Source organism: Macrobrachium nipponense, chromosome 48 (genome assembly GCF_015104395.2).
Source record: "Macrobrachium nipponense isolate FS-2020 chromosome 48, ASM1510439v2, whole genome shotgun sequence".
Classification (NCBI taxonomy): Eukaryota; Metazoa; Arthropoda; class Malacostraca; order Decapoda; family Palaemonidae; genus Macrobrachium; species Macrobrachium nipponense.
Window position 1 is genome coordinate 19726375 of NC_087223.1, and position 18625 is coordinate 19744999.

At 45.0% G+C, this 18625-nt stretch overlaps 1 protein-coding gene across 5 annotated transcripts in view; it reads left to right on the plus strand.

Annotated features, from left to right (window-relative positions):
• Positions 1-18625, plus strand: part of LOC135205089 (protein AF-10-like) — a 76070-nt gene that overhangs the window by 46653 nt on the left and 10792 nt on the right. For all 5 annotated transcript variants that reach the window (XM_064235385.1, XM_064235386.1, XM_064235388.1 and 2 more), the window contains 2 exons: positions 1094-1223; positions 15532-15879. In XM_064235385.1, coding sequence (XP_064091455.1) covers positions 1094-1223; positions 15532-15879 — 478 coding nt within the window. The remainder of the gene's footprint in view (positions 1-1093; positions 1224-15531; positions 15880-18625) is intronic.

The window sequence follows — 18625 nt, forward strand, 5'->3', positions numbered from 1 at the left end:
TAATAAATAATAAGCTCTTTGCAGTAATGCGTTACTTCATTCAAAAGTAATCAAATGTTTGATAACGTTGCTTTTGGAAGAAGGAAAAGAGCATCACAGAAGTAGCCTTAGCTGATCATATGTCTTATAACCATCCACATCATTGTAGCATTTAGGTAGACAAATGTTTGGCAAGTTTCATGGAATTGATAGGAATTTTCACAGTGAAAGCAATTGTTTCAGTAGTTAGCAGACTCCTAAACCCACAGTCATGTTGGCAAAGAACAGAGTGACTGGAAAATGGGAAACTAACTTCAGCTATGTGCAAATGGAAAGCCCACCAACCCATATAATTCTAGTTTTACTATGTCAGTGAAGTTATAACTTGTCCATGCCCTCATGTATTCATAACAAGTTTGTCACCTTCACCATTTTTTTAATGCCCATGTAAAAGCTTTGAGGTGATGTAATATATTGTGTTTATATTATTGTATTATTTGCCCCTATTTTGCTTTACAAATCTCTATGTAAATTGTTTACTTCACTGCTTTTCTGTCCTATATCTTAATATATTGATTAAAAAAACTGACGCTAGGTAACATTTAGGAAGGAAAAAGTAGTAAGCAGTGTACCTGGGGCTTGAGGAATGCTTCAATGAACTCTGTACCTACTGTATACGGTACTGAAGTGGTCATTTCTTTGTCCATTCAACCTCCACTTGCATTGTTCTCTACCTTTTACCTCTTGTAAATTCTCACTGGTCTCGTTACACCTTTCTAACTAATGTGAATTTACCTTGCTCCAGCTTTTATCTCTCACCTAAGAACCAATCCTTCAGGCCAAACTCCAGTGAATATTTAGAAATATAAGTCAGTTGTTTCATTAAACTATTTATAATAATGGCAAAAGCATGGCGAGTATTTGGAAATATGAGTCAGTTGTTTCAATAAACTATTTTTAATAATGGTAAAAGCACAGTGAGTACATATTCAGAAATATGAGTCAGTTGTTTCATTAAACTAATGACAAAAGCAATTAAGAATTCATGTTTACTTGCATGTCAATGTGACATCATCAGCTTGTGAATAGTGCCTGACCGAACGGATTCTTTCAGAACGCAAATGGGAGTAATGGAACGGCCTCTTCCCAACCTCCGCCTTTTCCGCAGAGCTTGGAACAACTCCTAGAACGTCAGTGGGAGCAGGGAAGTCAGTTTTTGATGGAACAAGCTCAACATTTTGACAGTAAGTAAAGACAGTTCGTGAAGAGCATTTTATTTCAGGCGTCTCAGTGGGGCAAAGTTGAATCATGGCTACAATTTTTCTTGCACTGCAATGCATTCAATTTTGTTGAAACTGGCTAAGAAAGGTAACTGATTTTTACTTTGTTCTGAATAAAGCAGGTTACTTATAAGTAAGAAGTAGTTACACCTATCTTTGTCCAATTTTATGGTTCATTGCCCCTTAAGAAATAAGAAGTAAATACAGAATGCTGTAAATCTAACTGGAGTCTTTTAAATAACTTTCATGGAAATTGCACTGCATTTTATTAAATATGGAATCTTTTGCAATAAATGTTTTTGTACATGCAACTTCCCCGGCAGATATATACTTAGCTTATGTCTCTGACGTCCGACAGAAATTCGAATTTCGCGGCACACGCTGCAGGTAGGTCAGAGTGATCTACCCCTCCGACCGCTGGGAAGGTGGCAGGAATAGGAACCGTTCCCCATTCTAGAACAGATTTTCTCTGTCGCGGTAGTGTCAACATATGTTGTTGCTACCTCCTGACTTGATTTTCGTTTTTCATCGCCATCGATCTTCTGGGCTGTCTTTTGCAGGGAAGTACTGGGTCTTTGGTTCGGCATTCGCTTTTATTAACTTTTTAATGAATTTGGCTTCGAAAATTTCGAAGAATATATGACTTGTAACTACCGAAATTTTCGGTAGACACTCACATAGTTTGCAAGAAAGGGAAATATTAATTTTGTTCATGAAACTTACCTGTCAGATATATATATAGCTGTATTTTTCGCAATCCGCAGAATTTCAAACACTTACGACACACGCAGTGGGAGTCAGGTGGTTAGTACCCATTCCCGCCGCTGGGAGGCGGGTATCAGGAATCATTCCCATTTTTCTATTCATAATTTTTCTGTCGCCGGTGCTGGAAACACCTGTTTGCAGCACCTCCGTCCAGATTTTGGAAACTTACTAGCTACTTGAGTATCCCTTTTGGTTTTTCTTTGGTATCTGATTGGATCGGTGGCTTGGCACACGTTGACTTTGTTTGAATTGATTTTGGTATTGAATTTTCTTTGATCAAGATGTCAGGGTCTAGTTCTACTAGCGCTAGATTTTGTTCGATAGCTGAATGTAGAGGTAGGCTACTGAAAGCTTCAGTAGACCCACATTCTGTTTGTAAAGTGTGCAGGGGGAATGAATGTACGTTTGAAAGTCGTTGTAAGGAGTGTGAAAGACTAACAGAGTCGGAATGGAAGGCGTATGAAACCTATCTTAAGAAAACTTGAACGAGATAGGTTAAGGAGGTCTTCCTCCAGGAGTGTTTCAGGTAGGCAAGATTTAAATTATTCTCCTGCTAACCCTCCTTCTGTAGATTATGCTCCTACCCCTGTAGTGTTGCCTCCGGCCCCTGAGAACAGTGTCGGTAGAAGGTAATACGTTATCGCTAATTCTTGAATCGATTCGTAACTTAGAAATCAAAAGTGTTAGCTCTGGAGAGCAAAAGTGAAGAAAAGTGCAGTGAAAGTGCCCCTTGTGTAGTGGAGGGTGCGTCAGATCGGCCTCATTTCGCCTCTAGACCTAGACCTCTGCTTGACTCCCAGATTACGGGGAGAGAGCATGTCGAAAGTCGAAGGAGGGTTACGAGGAACCCCCACCGATCTGGCGTGCCTTCGGCAGCTTCTGACGAACATACCCAGACTGCCAAGGATCGTGCGCGTGCACGTCTTCTCAAGGAGCTTTTCTTCTTCTGAAGCTTCCTCCCAGCGCGCAAGGGGTGAGCTCTCATACCGCATCACGTCCGCTGAAAAGGACGGCTCGCGTTCGGGACGCTTCACGTCCAAGTTGTTTCTCCGGAACTTTGCTCGTCGCCTGATAGTGCGTTTGCTGCTTTACCTCCGCAGAAGAAGCGTAAGGATTCGTCGGAGGCGGAGTCTTCCCTAGTGTTTCTTTCGAGCGCCGCAGTCGCTCTAAGGTGCGTGAAACGGCGGTGTTCCTGGGAGTAGCAAGAAGGCGTCCCCTCGCCGCTCTCCTGCTCACAGGATCAGCCCCTCCCAGAAAAGGAGGCTTCACCTACAAGCAAGATTCTTCAGTCTCTTCAGCAGCAACTTCGAGATGTTTTTCCTTCGAGAAAGACTGCTCCACGTCGCCGTAAGGATGACAACCTTCCTGTGAAGAGGTCGAGGCGTTCTCCCTCTCCCTCTCCTCGCTCGTCTCTCTCTCCGTTTGAGTCTGCACCCTCTAGAGTTAGTCCTGCTCCCCAGCAACTTTCTAGAGGAGGCGAGAAATTCGTTTCTCGCTCTCGTGAAGCGGTTTGTTTCCGCTGTGATACGAAACTTGTGGATAAGAAGCGAGTTTCCTTAGATGCAGAACGCGCTTCTGCGAAAGTCAAACGCGCTTTAGTGGACGCCGAACGTGACTCGGTGCAAGTTTCGCGAGCGCCAGTGGACGCTCAGCGAGTGTAGTGGACGCTCGGCGCGCACCAGTGGACGCTCGGCGCGCACCAGTGGACGCTCGGCGCGCATCAGTGGACGCTAGGCGAGCATCAGTGGACGCTCGGGCGCGCACCTGTGGACACTCAGCGCGCACAAGTGGACGCCAGGTGTACACCTGTGGAGTTTGAGCGCGCTTCTGTCGGCGCCAGTAGAGTGGCTTCGGACGCAAACGCGCGCATGGGACGGACGTCAGTTTTCCACTTCCGCAAGCACAGGCGGAGGCGGGAACTCTTCCCCTGTTCGTCCGTTCTTTCTCTTTTGAGAAAGCTCGGGACTCTTCTTTACTTCCTCCGCTTCTTCAGTGTCGGAAGAGGAAGTTAGTGACGCTTTCGTCGAAAGGGACGAAGAACAGCAGTTGGCTCCAGTTTCGACGGACTACAAGGTTTTGACTCGTTTACTTCAGTCAGTCTTTGCAGACATCTTCCAACCTGAAGCTCCACGTACTCCTCCCTCTCAGTTTTCGTCTTCCAAAGCTGCTAAGATCTCGGGCTTTGTGAGGATGAAGAAGTCGCTTTCTACGAAGCAAGCTTTTAGAAAGGTCCATGAGTGGATGGAAAAGAGGAAAGCTTCAGGCAAGACTTCTTTCGCTTTACCACCTTCAAGACTTGGTGGCAAAGCTGGTATGTGGTATGAGACGGTAGAAACGTCGGAGTTAAGCTTCCAGCCTCAGCTCAAGGAGACTTTGGTAGTATTGTAGACGCCACCAGAAGATTTTTTTTTGTCTTCCTCGAAGGTCTCGTGGACACATAGCGAGTTAGACTTTCACCTTAAAGGCCTCTTCAGGACACTAGTGGCTTAACTTTTCTTGACTGGTGCCTGGGGTATTGGATTGCCAGGTCCAAGGAGTTCTGATTCCATCACTCTGGGGGAGCTGTCCAGTGTATTGTCTTGCATGGACAGGCCGTCAGGATGGTTCTGAGGAATTGGCTGCTCATTTCAGCACGGGACTGCTTAAGAAAAGAGCACTTTTTTGCAATTTCACTGCAAAGTCGGTCTCACCAGCGCAAAAAGCGGATCTTCTTTTCGCGCCCTTCTCAGAACATCTCTTCCCCCAGTCTATGGTAAAGGACATAGCAGCCAGTCTCCAGGAGAAAAGCAACTCAAGACCTTCTGGCTCAGTCTTCTAGGAAGCCTGCTACTTCTTCGGCTTCTGGTCCTCTGCTTTGAAGAAGTCGAAGCCCTTTCGACCCGCTTCTTCCTCGAAGCCAGCCCCTCGAGAAGAGGCTCTTTCAGAGGCAAGACTCCCGCTCCTTCCAAGAGCAAGAAGTGAGAGGGAAGTTCCTTCAGACACCGGTAGGGAGCCAGACTTTCTACATTTCGCTGAAGCTTGGGAAGAGAGATGGTTGCCGGACGCTTGGTCTCTGGACATCGTCACGAAGGGTACAGAATTCCTTTCCTTCCGTTCCCCCACCCCCGCTGTCTTCGACACCAAAGGATTTGTCTCCGTCGTATCAGGGAGAAAAACAGGACAGTGCTTCACGATCTATTAGATCAAATGATCGAGAAGCAGGCAGTGGAACAAGTCTTCGACCGGAGTTCTCCGGGGTTCTACAACCGTCTGTTCCTAGTGCCGAAGCAGTCAGGGGGTGGCGCCCCGTTCTGGATGTCAGCAGTCTGAATCGCTTCGTTACCAAGCAGAAAGTTCAAGATGGAGCACACCTCAATCCGTGCTTGCAGCTTTTAAGACCGGGGGATTGGATGTCTCGTTAGACTTCAGGACGCATACTTTCACGTCCCCATCCGCCATCCCCGTTCAAGGAAATACCTGCGGTTTTGTCCTGAAAGGGAAGATTTTCCAATTCAGGGGCACTCTGCTTCGGTCTCAGCACGGCGCCGATGGTGTTCACCGTTCTTATGAAGAACGTTGCGAGGTGGGCTCCATCTTGCGGATATAAGGATCTCTCTCTACCTAGACGACTGGCTTATTCGAGCCTCATCGCCAGACAGGTGTCTGAAGGACCTGCACACGACTCTGTCGTTAGCGAAGTCCCTGGGACTTTCTGGTGAATCTCGAGAAGTCGCATCTGACTCCTTCTCAATCCTTAGTCTATCTGGGGTGATTCAGATGGACTCAGTGGCTTTTCGGGCTTTTCGTCCCAGGGGCGACAACTTCAATGCCTGGACAAAGTGTCGGCCTTTCTGGGGAAGGAAACATGCTCGGTGAGGGAATGGATGAGTCTGCTGGGGACCATTTCCTCACTGGAGAAGTTTGTTCTCTGGGAAGGTTGCACCTCCGACCACTTCAGTTTCTTCCTCTCAAGCAATTGGTCACGCAAACAGATCTAGAAGAGGTCTTGCTTTTGACGGAAGAAGTGAAAAAGCACCTCAATGGTGGTTGGATCCAAAGAAGCTTGCGGAAGGTCTTTCGCTCAAGCTTCGGAACCCCGACCTAGTGTTGTTCTCCGACGCGTCCTCCACCGGTTGGGGAGCAACACTGGGAGGGAGAGAAGTGTCAGGCACCTGGAGAGGGGAACAGGTGTCCTGGCACATCAATCTAAAAGAACTCTCAGCGGTTTACCTCGCTCTGAGGTTCTTCGAGGAGGAAGTCTCCAGCAAAGTGGTTCAGATAAACTCGGACAACACCACAGCCTTGGCATACCTCAGGAAAACAGGGGGGAACTCACTCTCATTCTCTGTTCGTCATCGCGAGGAATATCCTGATGTGGGCGAAGGCGCAAAACGTCACGATTCTGACAAGGTTTGTGTCAGGCGTGGAAAACGTGCGAGCGGACCTTCTCAGTCGGCAAGGACAGCTTCTGCCGACGGAATGGACCCTCATCAGAAGTATGCAGGCGCTATGGAAGCTGTGGGGAGTCCTCATGTGGACGTTTTCGCAACTTCCCGAACGAAGAGACTTCCGCTGTATTGCTCCCCAGTTTCTGGACCCGGGGAGCAGTGGCAGTAGACGCCCTACTGTGGAATTGGTCGTGACTAGACGTTTACGCTTTTTCCCCCATCAAAATACTCGGGGAAGTAATGAGGAAGTTCGCTGCATCAGAAGGAGCGAGAATGACCCTCATCGCCCCCTTCTGGCCAGCGGCCCGACTGGTTCACGGAGGTGATGTCCTTCCTAATAGACTTTCCGAGGACTCTGCCCCTAAGGAAAGATCTACTCAGACAGCCCCACTTCGAGAGGTACCACAAAAACCAAAAACTCCCCGCTCTGAGTCTGACTGCGTTCAGATATCAAGAAGTTGGCCAGAGCGAGGGGTTTTTCAAGACCTGTGGCAACGGCGATTGCCAACGCAAGGAGGCCCTCCTCAGTCGCAGTTTACCAATCAAAGTGGGCTGTCTTTAGAAGTTGGTGCAGAAGGAAGGGCATTTCCTCCACCTCAACCTCTGTGAGCCAGATAGCAGATTTCCTTCTTCATCTTAGGAAAGAAGCGAAACTAGCCGTTCCCACGATTAAAGGCTACAGAAGCGTGCTTTCTGTGGTCTTCAGACATAGAGGACTACGACTTAGCGAATGATAAAGACATTCATGATCTCATTAGATCATTTTGAGACTGTGAAAGTTCTCCAACCTAAGGTACCATCGTGGAACTTAGACGTGGTACTGAAGTTCCTCATGTCGAGTCAATTTGAACCGCTCCATTTAGCCTCGCTTAGGAATCTTACTAAGAAGCTATTTTCCTAACCGCTCTGGCGACGGCGAAGAGGGTTTAGCGAAATTCAAGTCATAAGCAAGCATATTGGGTTCAAGGATCATAGTGCAGTTTGTTCCTTAAGTCCTACGTTCTTGGCAAAGAACGAGAACCCTTCCAACCCTTGGCCGAGAACGTTCGAGATCAAGGGGTTGTCGGAAGCTAGTGGGACCTGAAGCTGAGAGAGTCCTGTGTCCTGTCAGGGCTCTCAATTTTATTTGCAGAGAACTAGAGCATGCAGAGGTTCTTCGGAGAACTTGTGGTGCTCTGTGAAAAAACCAGATCTTCCGATGTCGAAGAATGCATGGCGTTCTTCTTAAGAAGTACGTTAAGGAAGCCCATGAAAAGTGTGTGAAGTGACATGGAGCTTCTGAAAGTGAAAGCCCACGAGTTGAGGGCTATTGCTACTTCGGTGGCTTTTCACAAGAATATGGGCAATCAAAGACATTTTGAGCGCCACTTATTGGCGAAGCAATTCGGTGTTCGCTTCACACTACCTGCGGGAGGTGAAAGCAACATACGAAAAATTGTTACCTCGCTAGGACCATACGTCGCTGCAGACACTGTTTTGGGGCAGGAGGTAGCGCTCATCCTATCCTTTAATGGTTTAGGGGAGTTTTTAACTTGTGTTATGGTTGTGGGGTTGACCGCCTGCGGCGGATCTCCCTTCCATTAGCTTAGTCTATGTGGGATACTTTTGGTAGGCTACGCCAGGTGGTTTGTTTTTACTTCGTTGCCCTCATTTGTATGGTCTATGGTCTAGTCACGTCGTGGGTCTCGCCCCTGTTGACAGATCATCTGGAGTGCACCAGCTATATAGGTCTCTACCTCGCTGGCAACTCTAGTAGCACAAGCAGACTTACGCGGCAGTAACCTCGAGTCAGCTATGCTAACAGGTAAGGAATCAAGATATCAATTATCTGCATATATATGTTTCCTAAAATCTTCTATTCTGTCTACTCCCACCACCAAAGGTGGGATTCAGCTATATATATATCTGACAGGTAAGTTTCATGAACAAAATGATATTGTAATGATACAATTAAGTTTGTTCATACTTACCTGGCAGATATATATAATCAAGTACCCACCCACCTCCCCTCAGGAGACAGTGGAAATAAAAATTATGAATAGAAAATGGGAATGATTCCTGATACCCGCCTCCCAGCGGCGGGAATGGGTACTAACCACCTGACTCCCACTGCGTGTGTCGTAAGTGTTTAAATTTCTGTCGGATTCGGAAAAATACAGCTATATATATATCTGCCAGGTAAGTATGAACAAACTTAATTGTATCATTACAATATCATATTTATTCATTAATATGTGTAATAAGTGTTAGAATTGATTGAGGAATATACTGACTTCCTACTTTAGGAAGTCAGTAAAGCATGTAACTAGATACGTTTCTTTAAAAGTTTTTTTAGAAACTCGTACTAACGAGCAATTAGAGTATTAACAGTACTAGTAGTGTTGCATCCTCATCACCTTCTTACTTCGCAGAAACTTCAAATTCATAATTGCAATTTGAAGACAAGGATTGTGGCTCAAAATGCGAGCTATTGAAAGGTAAGAAGTGATTACTAGTGTTCCCCATTGCAGTGGAGGGTGCGTCTGACGGCTGTCTACGCTCCCAGGCCTAGACCTCTTTCAAGCTCCCAAGCCCAGGGGAGAAGGAATGTCGAAAGCCGTAAGGGGGTTTCAGAGAATCCCCACCGGTCAGGCGTCCCCTCGGCAGGTTCTGTAGAGCGTCCCAGACTGCCAAGGATAGCCATTGAAAAGGCATCCTTAAAAAAGTGCGTCTCTTCATCTTACATCCGAAAAGACGAAGAATGTATATGTTTTTGATGATCTAGCGCGTTCTCTGAAAACTAAGAGAACACTGAGCAAGAGCCAGCCAGGAACTTAGGAAGCCGCGTTCCAGCAAGCTAGCGTGAGCCGTTCCAACAGCCAGCAGCGAGCCGCGTTCCAGAAACCAGACTAGCGCGAGCCGCGTTCCTACAACCAAACGCGAGCCGCGTTCTAGCAACTGAGCGCGAGCCGCGTTCTAGAAAATTTCTTCTTGGCGCAAGGCGCCTTCAAAGAGACAAAGCGCCAGCCTGGCGCAAATTGCAACATAAAACAGACGGCTAGAGCAAGGAGCCTTATAGTACGTGGCAATCAGAACGTCCTTCCATTGAACGTTTCCGGGCAAGAGCTCTTTCTAAAAGGGGTCTAGTAGGCGCTCGGAACTATCAGGGCGCACGGGACCTTCCACACAAGCGAACGTTCCAGGAGCGAGTCTCCTTTTCTAGCGTGCGGAACATTCCAGGCGCGCGGAACTATCCAGGCGCTAGGCGCAAGGAGCCAGGCGCCAGAATATTCCAAATCTTCTTAAGAGAGAGAGGTCAGTCGCGAGGCTCCTCTTTGAGTAATGCGGACACACACCTTCATTCATGCTCTTCCCTCGTTATGAAGAGGCAAGCGCTTTGGGAGTTTTTCTTATAAGAATCTCATCGACGTTTGGGTATGATGGCGGATAGGAAATATCTACTTCCTTCCGTAACCCTACAGACGAACAGGAATTCTGTCTCTTCCGCGATTTATGAGGAAATCACGAAGATTTAAAGAGTTCCTGGATTAATTTCCTTCCTTAAGGAGATATATATACTCTTTCTATCATTCTATTAACGAAAAGAACGAAGACAGTAAAAATTTTTCCTTTATCTGCCTCGGCAGGGAAAGAAGGTAGTTGAGTATCTGCTGTATGAGAATACGATACGGCAAATCACACATACCGTAGATACTTCTTTGTAGAGCAACTCAATTATCAGTATCCTTCCAGGAATTTCCTAGGAAGGACTACGCTTAAAGGGATTGTTAAGACAACACCTACTTAGCTTCTAAATATGCATTAATAAGAACTTCCTGAAGTTCGATAATTTTATAAGATTCCTTTATTTAATGGAGTAGCTGGCAACTCTGGAAGAGTAAGGCCAGACGGCTAACGGAGACTGCTATCGCGCCTTAGAGACCAACGCAGTAACATGTAGGTGTCGGTCATGAGTGGTTGGTTACATGTCTCTCTCCTGCGGGATGGAATAACTAACCGTGTCTCTCCCCTACAATCGCGTTTTAGCCTCGGATTGAGGGGATAGTTAAGCAAACATAAATAAAATATTGTCTGCCTTTTGCTAAGAAGCTTTCAATAAGAAAGATATTACAACCTTTCAATGCTGTTTACCGTAGGTAACATTATTAAAGGATTCTAACGCAGCGGAACTCTATATTATATGATGCTCTCATGCTTACGAAAGCATGGCTTATTAGAGTACATGCTTAGTGAGAAGTGAATGTAGTAGAAGAGAATTCACTTTAAGACTACGGTATGGTCAAGTCTTATGCGCATACCGAGGTTAACTACAGAATTCCTAGTATCCTTACAAAGGTTTCCTAGATTAATAATGCTGTTTACCACAATGTGACAGTATTATAAAGGAGCTAATACGGCAGAGCACGAAATAATATAATTCTCTCATCCTTTCGAGAAAACGCACACAACCTTTTTTAGAATCGGATATTGCTCAAGAGAAAGATGGGTGAGTCGGATGGGAAACATTCTCTTAGTGGCAGAAGTTGTTTCCCTGAATGGACTATACTACGTATATAAAAGTTTTTTCCTACTAAGAACGAACGGAATTAACACGTGAAGGAGGTCGTCGGGGGTACCATAAGGGCAGATGTTCTGGCACATACCTTAAAAGAACTAGAAGGAAGCGCCAGCCTGGCGCAAAGCGTCAGAAGCGCCAGCCTGGCGCAATGCGCCAGAAGTACCATCCAAGATATTTTCTCGTTTTAGCGAGTTATTAACCTAAGAGTCCAGTAGTGGTTGGTTTGGTGTTTGCTTCTCACCTCGGTGGTCGCGGGTTCGATTCTCGGCCATTCCATTGAGGAGTGAGAGATGTGGATTTCTGGTGATAGAAGTTCACTCTCGACGTGGTTCGGAAGTCACGTAAAAACACCATACAAACAAACAAACAAACCAGTAGCCTCTTCGGAGGCTCGGTAAAGGAACGGCAAGATTCGTTCCTGATTTCGTTACCCATTTAATCGGAAAGGGGTCGCTTACAAGGAATGATGAAAATGATTTTTTTTAATCACTTAGGCCAATTCCACGACTCTCTCATATCGCAAAGAGCATCGAGAATCTCTTTTTTCGCCCCTGTTCGCGTTAACAAAAGAGAACCTATTTGGGAACAGACACGGAACGTAACGATTCTTAAAGGTTCGATGCAAGATTTTGCATGTCCGTGAGAACCTTCTCGATCGAAGATAATAACTGTTAACGTATGTCTAACATTTATTGAAAAGAGTTTTGAGAACCTGCGGAAAGTCTTCATAGATCTCTTCGCAAGGTAGAAGACGAACAGGCTTCCTATAGACTGCTTCCTTTCCTCGAACCAAGAGAGGTAGCAATATACGACATCTTTAATTTAAAGAAGGGGAATAAACTTTAGTCTTTTTTTCCCCTAGTTATAAATTCTTAACAGATATTAAGATAAATGGGCGTCAAAGGAAGAGAGGATGAATGCCTCATTTTGGCCTTAGAGAGGTTGGATTCACAGAAGTCACGTTCTCTCACAGCATGTTTCGTAAGGCTTTTCCAAGAGTATCTGGATATTCTATCAGAATCTATTATAAATAGACCTGAAAAACCTCTCCACTCTGAGTCTTTCCACGTGCAGACTGACCAGAAGTGGACATGAATGAGAGGATTTTCAAGGTAAATGACAATAGTCATGGCTAAGACATAGAATTGCTGCAGATCGTGCTAGATGGAATGTGGAAACTGTCCTCTTCCGATACCTCTGTGAACCACATAGCGAGGTTTTTTCTTCACTTTCAGAGGGAAGAATCACCTATGTATATCTGCTATCAAAGAACGCAGTAAAAGGCTATACTCTGTCTCTACAAGGGGAATTAGAGATAACAGAGGATTAAGATCTTCGGGATCTATACGATACCGCAATACGACAAGAGTAGGATATCATGTACTTCGAATGGATTTTTTTTTTTTTTGTGGCCACAGATTCCGTGTTCCGACAAAATGGAACTGCTCCTCATCAAACTTCTTTGAGGAAGTTTATGAAGGAATTCTTTGTTTCTCTTAGCCCTAAACGACCAAGAAGACAAGTGAATTTTTTGTGCATTGGAATCTCGCATCAGATTCAATGGAGACTCGGCAATGGGTTCTTGCCAGCATAGTATGTCTGGCAAAAGAACTAAATCCCTCTATTTCCTGACGCAACGCTTTCAGATAGAAGTTTAGTTGCCCAGGCAGGGTACTTACATTTTCATCTACAGAAGAAGAGATGGTTTAACGTTTGCCTACAGAGTCTTCGGGGTGCGATGAGGGCTCAAAATGCTTCCCAGAAGGTATTCAGAAGAATACAATAAGAGCTAGAAATCAGGGTTCCGCCCAATTTCAGCTCAGTCTCTCCTTCGACTTCCAGACTCCTTCCCTTCCTTCGGGCAAGGATAGGGAAGATTCTGCAACAAGGAACCTCATCAACATGTAAGAAGAGATCTCGTTAGCAAAAGAAGTGTTCACGAAGGATCCTCCTCGGAGGAAGACTCTTCTCTCTCGTATTGTTAGATATCCTGTCGTCTACTGGGTGTAGCTGACTAAAATTCACCTCCCCTTGCCAGGGGCCAAAAGCTCAAAGGGGAAGAATTTCTTCCACCCTTCTCCAGTCTCCTGATAAACTATGTGGTTGTTCAGGACTCTCGGACAATGTAGCGCCAGCCAAGCGCCAAATGCCAATACAGGCGAAAAACGCCAGAGGCGGACAGTTCCAAGGAACTCTGTCATGGCCGGATACTGAGAAGGAGCGGGCCTCCAACCTGGCGCAAATGCGCCAGAGGCGAACAAATCGGACAGATATAAGAGTGTCCGATGTGGACATCGCCAGACAGCCTAGAGACTCTTCCAAGCTCGAAGCTCCAGCAAGTGTGGAGGAGCCAAGCCAGGCGCGAGGCGCCAGCCAGGCTCTAGGAGCCAGCCAGGCTCTAGAAGCCAGCCAGGCGCCATCCAGGTGCCAGGCTCCTTCAAGGCTAGGCTCCAGTCAGGATTGAGGATCCATCCAGGCGCAAGGCTCCTTCCAGTAAAGAGAAACCTAAAGCTCTGTCATGTAAGAGGGCTAGTCCCCATTGATATGATACAGGTAAGGCTCTGCCATGTAAGTGGGTCAGCCCCCATTGGCACGATCCGAGAAGGCTCTGTCGTGTAAGCGGGCTAGCCCCCATTGACATGATCCAGAAGGGTTTGTCAGTCATAGGTCCCTACCTCGCTGAAACTCTTGAGGCATGCAGACTCATAGACAGTAATCATGAAGTCTTCTGCCAAGCTCCAGGCGCAAGGCGCCAGCCAGACGCAAGGCTCCAGCCAGGCGCGAGGCGCTAGCCAGGAGGGAGGAGCCAATCAGGCGCCAGCCAGGCGCCAGCCAGGCGCCAGCCAGGCGCAAGGCTCCAGCCAGGCTCTAGGCGCCATTCAGGCGCAAGGCTCCAGCCAGGCGCGAGGCGCTAGCCAGGCTCCAGGCTTCACCCAGAAGAGATCTATATCAAAGAATGCCCTGGCCTTCTTTGAGACAATGTGATCTCCTAAGCACTTGACAAGTGCATTGATGATTCCTTCAAACAGCTGAGAATTAAAAGCGCATGAAGTGCGAGCTTTTCTGTATTCTTGTTCTTTCCTTAACAATATGTCATAAGGACATATTAGCTGTCACATACGGGAGATGCAACTCTGTGTTGACTTCCCATATCCGAAGGATGTCAAGATAACCTACGAGAGATCCTTCTCTCTTGGTTGATACGTGTCTGCGGATACATTGCTGGGATAGGGAGCCGATACTGATCCTTAACTAGTGAGTTAAATTTTAGTTAACGTCGTGTTTTTTCTTTGGGTTGTTTGAAAGGAGTTTGGGGATAACTCTTTTCAACTTAAGCACTAACCCTCGTGTTAGGATCAGGTGATCGGGATCGGTGTTGTGCTCCTTAATTATGCCACTAGGCATAGGCATATTGTCATGTAAGAGGCTCTGTCGAGTAAATGGATAAGACCCCATCGACAGACCCACAAGAACTCTTAGCCATAGGTCACATCCTCGCTGAGGCTCTTGAGGCGAAGCAGATTCCTAGGCATTAGCCATGGAATCTTCCGCCTGAACAAGTAGGAACCAAGGTTTTATTTATTTATTACCTACAACGTATGTTGTTTACCTGTCTATTCAGTAAATAGTTGTCTCTTACCCACCACCAAGGGTGTCAATCAGCTAAGTATATATCTGCCGGGGAAGTTGCATGTACAAAAATGATATTGTTAGAATACAATAAAGTTTTGTACATACTTACCCGGCAGATATATACGATGAATGGCCCACCCAGCCTCCCCTCAGGAGACAGGTGGAAGAGAAAATCTGGTTCTAGAACGGGAACGGTTCCTATTCCTGCCACCCAGCGGCAGGGGGGTAGATCACCTGACCTACCTGCAGCGTGTGCCGCGAAATTCGAATTTCTGTCGGACGTCAGAGACATAAGCTAAGTATATATCTGCCGGGTAAGTATGTACAAAACTTTATTGTATTCTAACAATATCATTTTAAATATCACCTAACCAGACAGTTCAAAGCTTGAACCGTTTATAGCAGAATTTTCTGCAATCTGTTCTTGTAGACTATATGATTGCATCATGCAACTCATCATCAGACTTAGTAATATGTTACTTGAGTAACCCAGAGTAATTTAGCCTTCTCCATAGGGGGTTAGTGCCATTAGTGCATCTTGCATGGTGCACCGTAGGCATTACTTAAGAATCTTCTCAGCATCCCTTCAGCCCCTAGCTGCAGCCTTACTGTCAATTTCCCACTCTGCACTCAATATCTTATAGATCCCACCACTTGGCTGTTAGCCTAAATTCTAAATTCCAGTTTAACATTAAACCTTTAGGATTGAGTTTTAGGGTAGGTTTGAGGTTTGTCCTACAAAATTCTTTTAACCATTTGCATCTTTTTTTAAAATTTTGTTCTGCTGGAAACTCAGTTTTAGTCATTTTTTAAGGTACAGTATTATGACTTCCTAACCTTTCATAGTTTCATTTTCACCTTTTAATACCTCCTCCTTTATTGCTTTCAGTCGCATCGTTGTTGTCCTGTTTGCATCAGCTGCGGGAGGAAAACGTCCGGCTGGAGGAGACCGTCAGCTCCCTCATAGCCCGCAGGGATCACCTCTTGGCCGTCAATGCGAGGCTTTCCGTACCGCTCAATTCTCCTACTCTCGGAAACAGCTCGTCTTCGGGCGGCAGTTCAAACGCCTCGAACACGCCGGCGCCCGCCACTTCTTCCTCCTCCTCATCCATAACTCCTGCACCTCCGCCATCGTCTTCTGTTCCTAGTCACGGTGGCAGTACAAGGCCTCCGAGTAGTGGGTCCGTGCCTGCACCCCCTCCCCCAAGGCCACATTCTCAGGGACATCACCCAACTGGTAAATACAACTTTTTGTTTCTGACCTCTACTTGTCGTTTTCATTCTCTAGCTGTGGTATTTAGTGCCAGTGTGCCTTGCATTGCCTGCCTTTGTTTGCTGATCTGAAAGCCATCATTGAGAATAAGAATATCAAGACAACGTAAGACATACAGAAGGGACAAGGGGTACGCAACGTGTCCTGGTAAATTTAGATTTATGGTTTCAGAATGAACAGCTTTCTTACCAGTTTGTAATCATTTAGAAATTACTTTTTAACTCCTGATGGACCAAATTGGGGTCTATGATGAAGTATCTAAAAATTACTCATGAGGAATGATTTAGAATTATTTCAAAAGTTAGTTTGCTTCAGTGCTGAAATAGTATTCAGTGTTATGGACAAGACTTCAGTTTCACACCTTGTTGTATTAAACTAGCTTTTGAAAATGGATGTGTTTTTATTGTTTTGTTTTTGTATAATTTGTAATATATCTCTCAGTGAATGTATTGATGTTACTCAGCTGTCAAACTTCTTAACATTAAATTCCTTTTTCCCATTTTAACTTTTCTAAAAGAAAAAGTGATTTGTGTAAAACGTAAACTTGAAGCATGACTTTTTATGGTCTTGTTAACCTGTTCTACTATACTAACCCTTTCGATCACTTAAGACCTCTTTACGGATCTTCCACAATCCAACCCTGGAGGCCTTTGTGTCGTCTGAGCTCATAATTTTTACATTTTGTGTCTTGCTGTAGCTCTTTTGAATAAGAAATGAAACTGTAAGTATTCTGCTTTCAAAGGACACCAGGAAGTGTGTCGTAGTATGAATAGTTACTTCACAGGCATTGAACAAAGTAAGATATTGCCTGTCGCATTTACAGGACTGACAGGAATTCAGAAAATCTTAATGGCTGACAGGTCTACTATCATCCCATTATATTGGGTCAGTTTATTTTCCATCCCCCCCAACCAAAAATTGGAAGGGTTTTTCATTGCTCATTTCAGTTGTTAATAAACATTTTTATTTGAATTTAACTTCTTAGTTGAGTTGGGAGCCAAATGAGTTGGTTTCAGTTTTAACTTATGAGTTCGGTTAGGAACCAATTTTCTCATTTTTGCCATAGTTTTCACTCCTTTTTTTTTTTTTCAATGAAGAACAAACCCCTTGAATGATATGTATGAGTTAAGAATGGCTGTACTTTATAATGAAAGCCATTAGATAATGTGCTGTTGGAAAGCAACAATAAACACAGTACTGGTGAAGGATATTTTGGATAGTGATAGTAGAAATCTGTAGGGAACAGGCTTTTCTAGTATGGGTAGTGATGACGGAAATCTGTGAAAAGGATTTTTTCGAATTGAAAAGCACAGGGCCCTTGGTGAATTGAAATTTTTCCTGCTCTACCACAACCCAAACCGTAGTCTTTCATCTTCCTGACTTCATAGCAAAACATTGGCTGCTGGGAATGCATCATTAATACAGAGTCCATCCTTGTGAGATCTTACCTGTACAGCTTATTCATGGCTTTGGATGTCCACTCTTCCTTGTCTTCAGGTTGTGCTGTATTGGCAACCTTTATAACTTTGTAAAAGAACTGATTTTTAAACTGGGAATGTTACCTTGTGTCTTTAATGCTAATGTAACCCAGAGAGAGTCATGAATATTCATCTCCTGCTCTTTTTATTAAGCCATCAGAATGAACGACCTTGTATTGCAGCTGCCTGATGTGCTCTTTCCTGGAAAAGATAATGTTCTTCAGTGCTACCTACTATCCTTACAAAATTATGTATGCATTCATTAGATCACAAGTCCTTTTGAGCCCTTATATTTGGCAATCATGTGTAGACTAACACTTACAAAGGATGAGCACTCTAGCAATAGGACAGTGGAAAGCTCTCAGGGTGTCATGCATTGTCCTTGTGTGGTTATTGTACAACTATATTGCCCAGGTATATATTAAGAGCCAGTCCTTTGTATGTTGAAGACACTCCTCTTTAAGGTGTGCATAACCTTGTCCTGCCCAATTTCACCAACAATCATTTTCCTGACCTTGTGTGAGCTAGGAGCATGTTCCACTGAGAGCACTGCCTTGCTCACCATAATGGCTTCATGCTGAAGCTGTGCCTTGTGAAAGCCATTATGTTATTTTTGAACTAAAGACTATGATTTTAGCAGGCAGGGTTTCAGAACGTGGCAATCAGTCGGAAATTTAGGTGACTCTTCACTGCAAGGTCCTAGACTCTTAAAATACGTCCCACACACGCCATATGTACGCTGATACTCAAGTAATTTTGTATCGGAATGACAGTTTGATGAGTGGGATCCAACATTCACCTGTATGGCCGTTTATTTCTCATCTGTTACGCACATCTAATCCTTGTGGACCATATCTCTGGCCTTGTAAATGCTGCTATGCCTCTGTGGACTTTGGGATTTTCACACACAAGTGTCAACCACTCTTCATATAACTCAAAGCCTTAACTTCTCTCTTCTTCTTTAATTACTCAGGCCTGAGCCAACAGGTCTCATAATCAAAATGGGAATGGATGCATTTTCTTCAACTTTTGCAAGAGTTTCAAAAGGTTCTCAGTGAGGTCCATCCTCACATCCTTGTGGGTCTGCACCAAAGGCATGCTGTTTTATATTATTATTGTTCTTGACACTCCCAAGCTTCAAAGCAGGCCTTGTTCTGATTTAATGAGTTGTTTTGGTCTTTGCTGCGTAACGCTGCAGAATGTAAATGTTAACGTCACCGAAAGGAATGTAA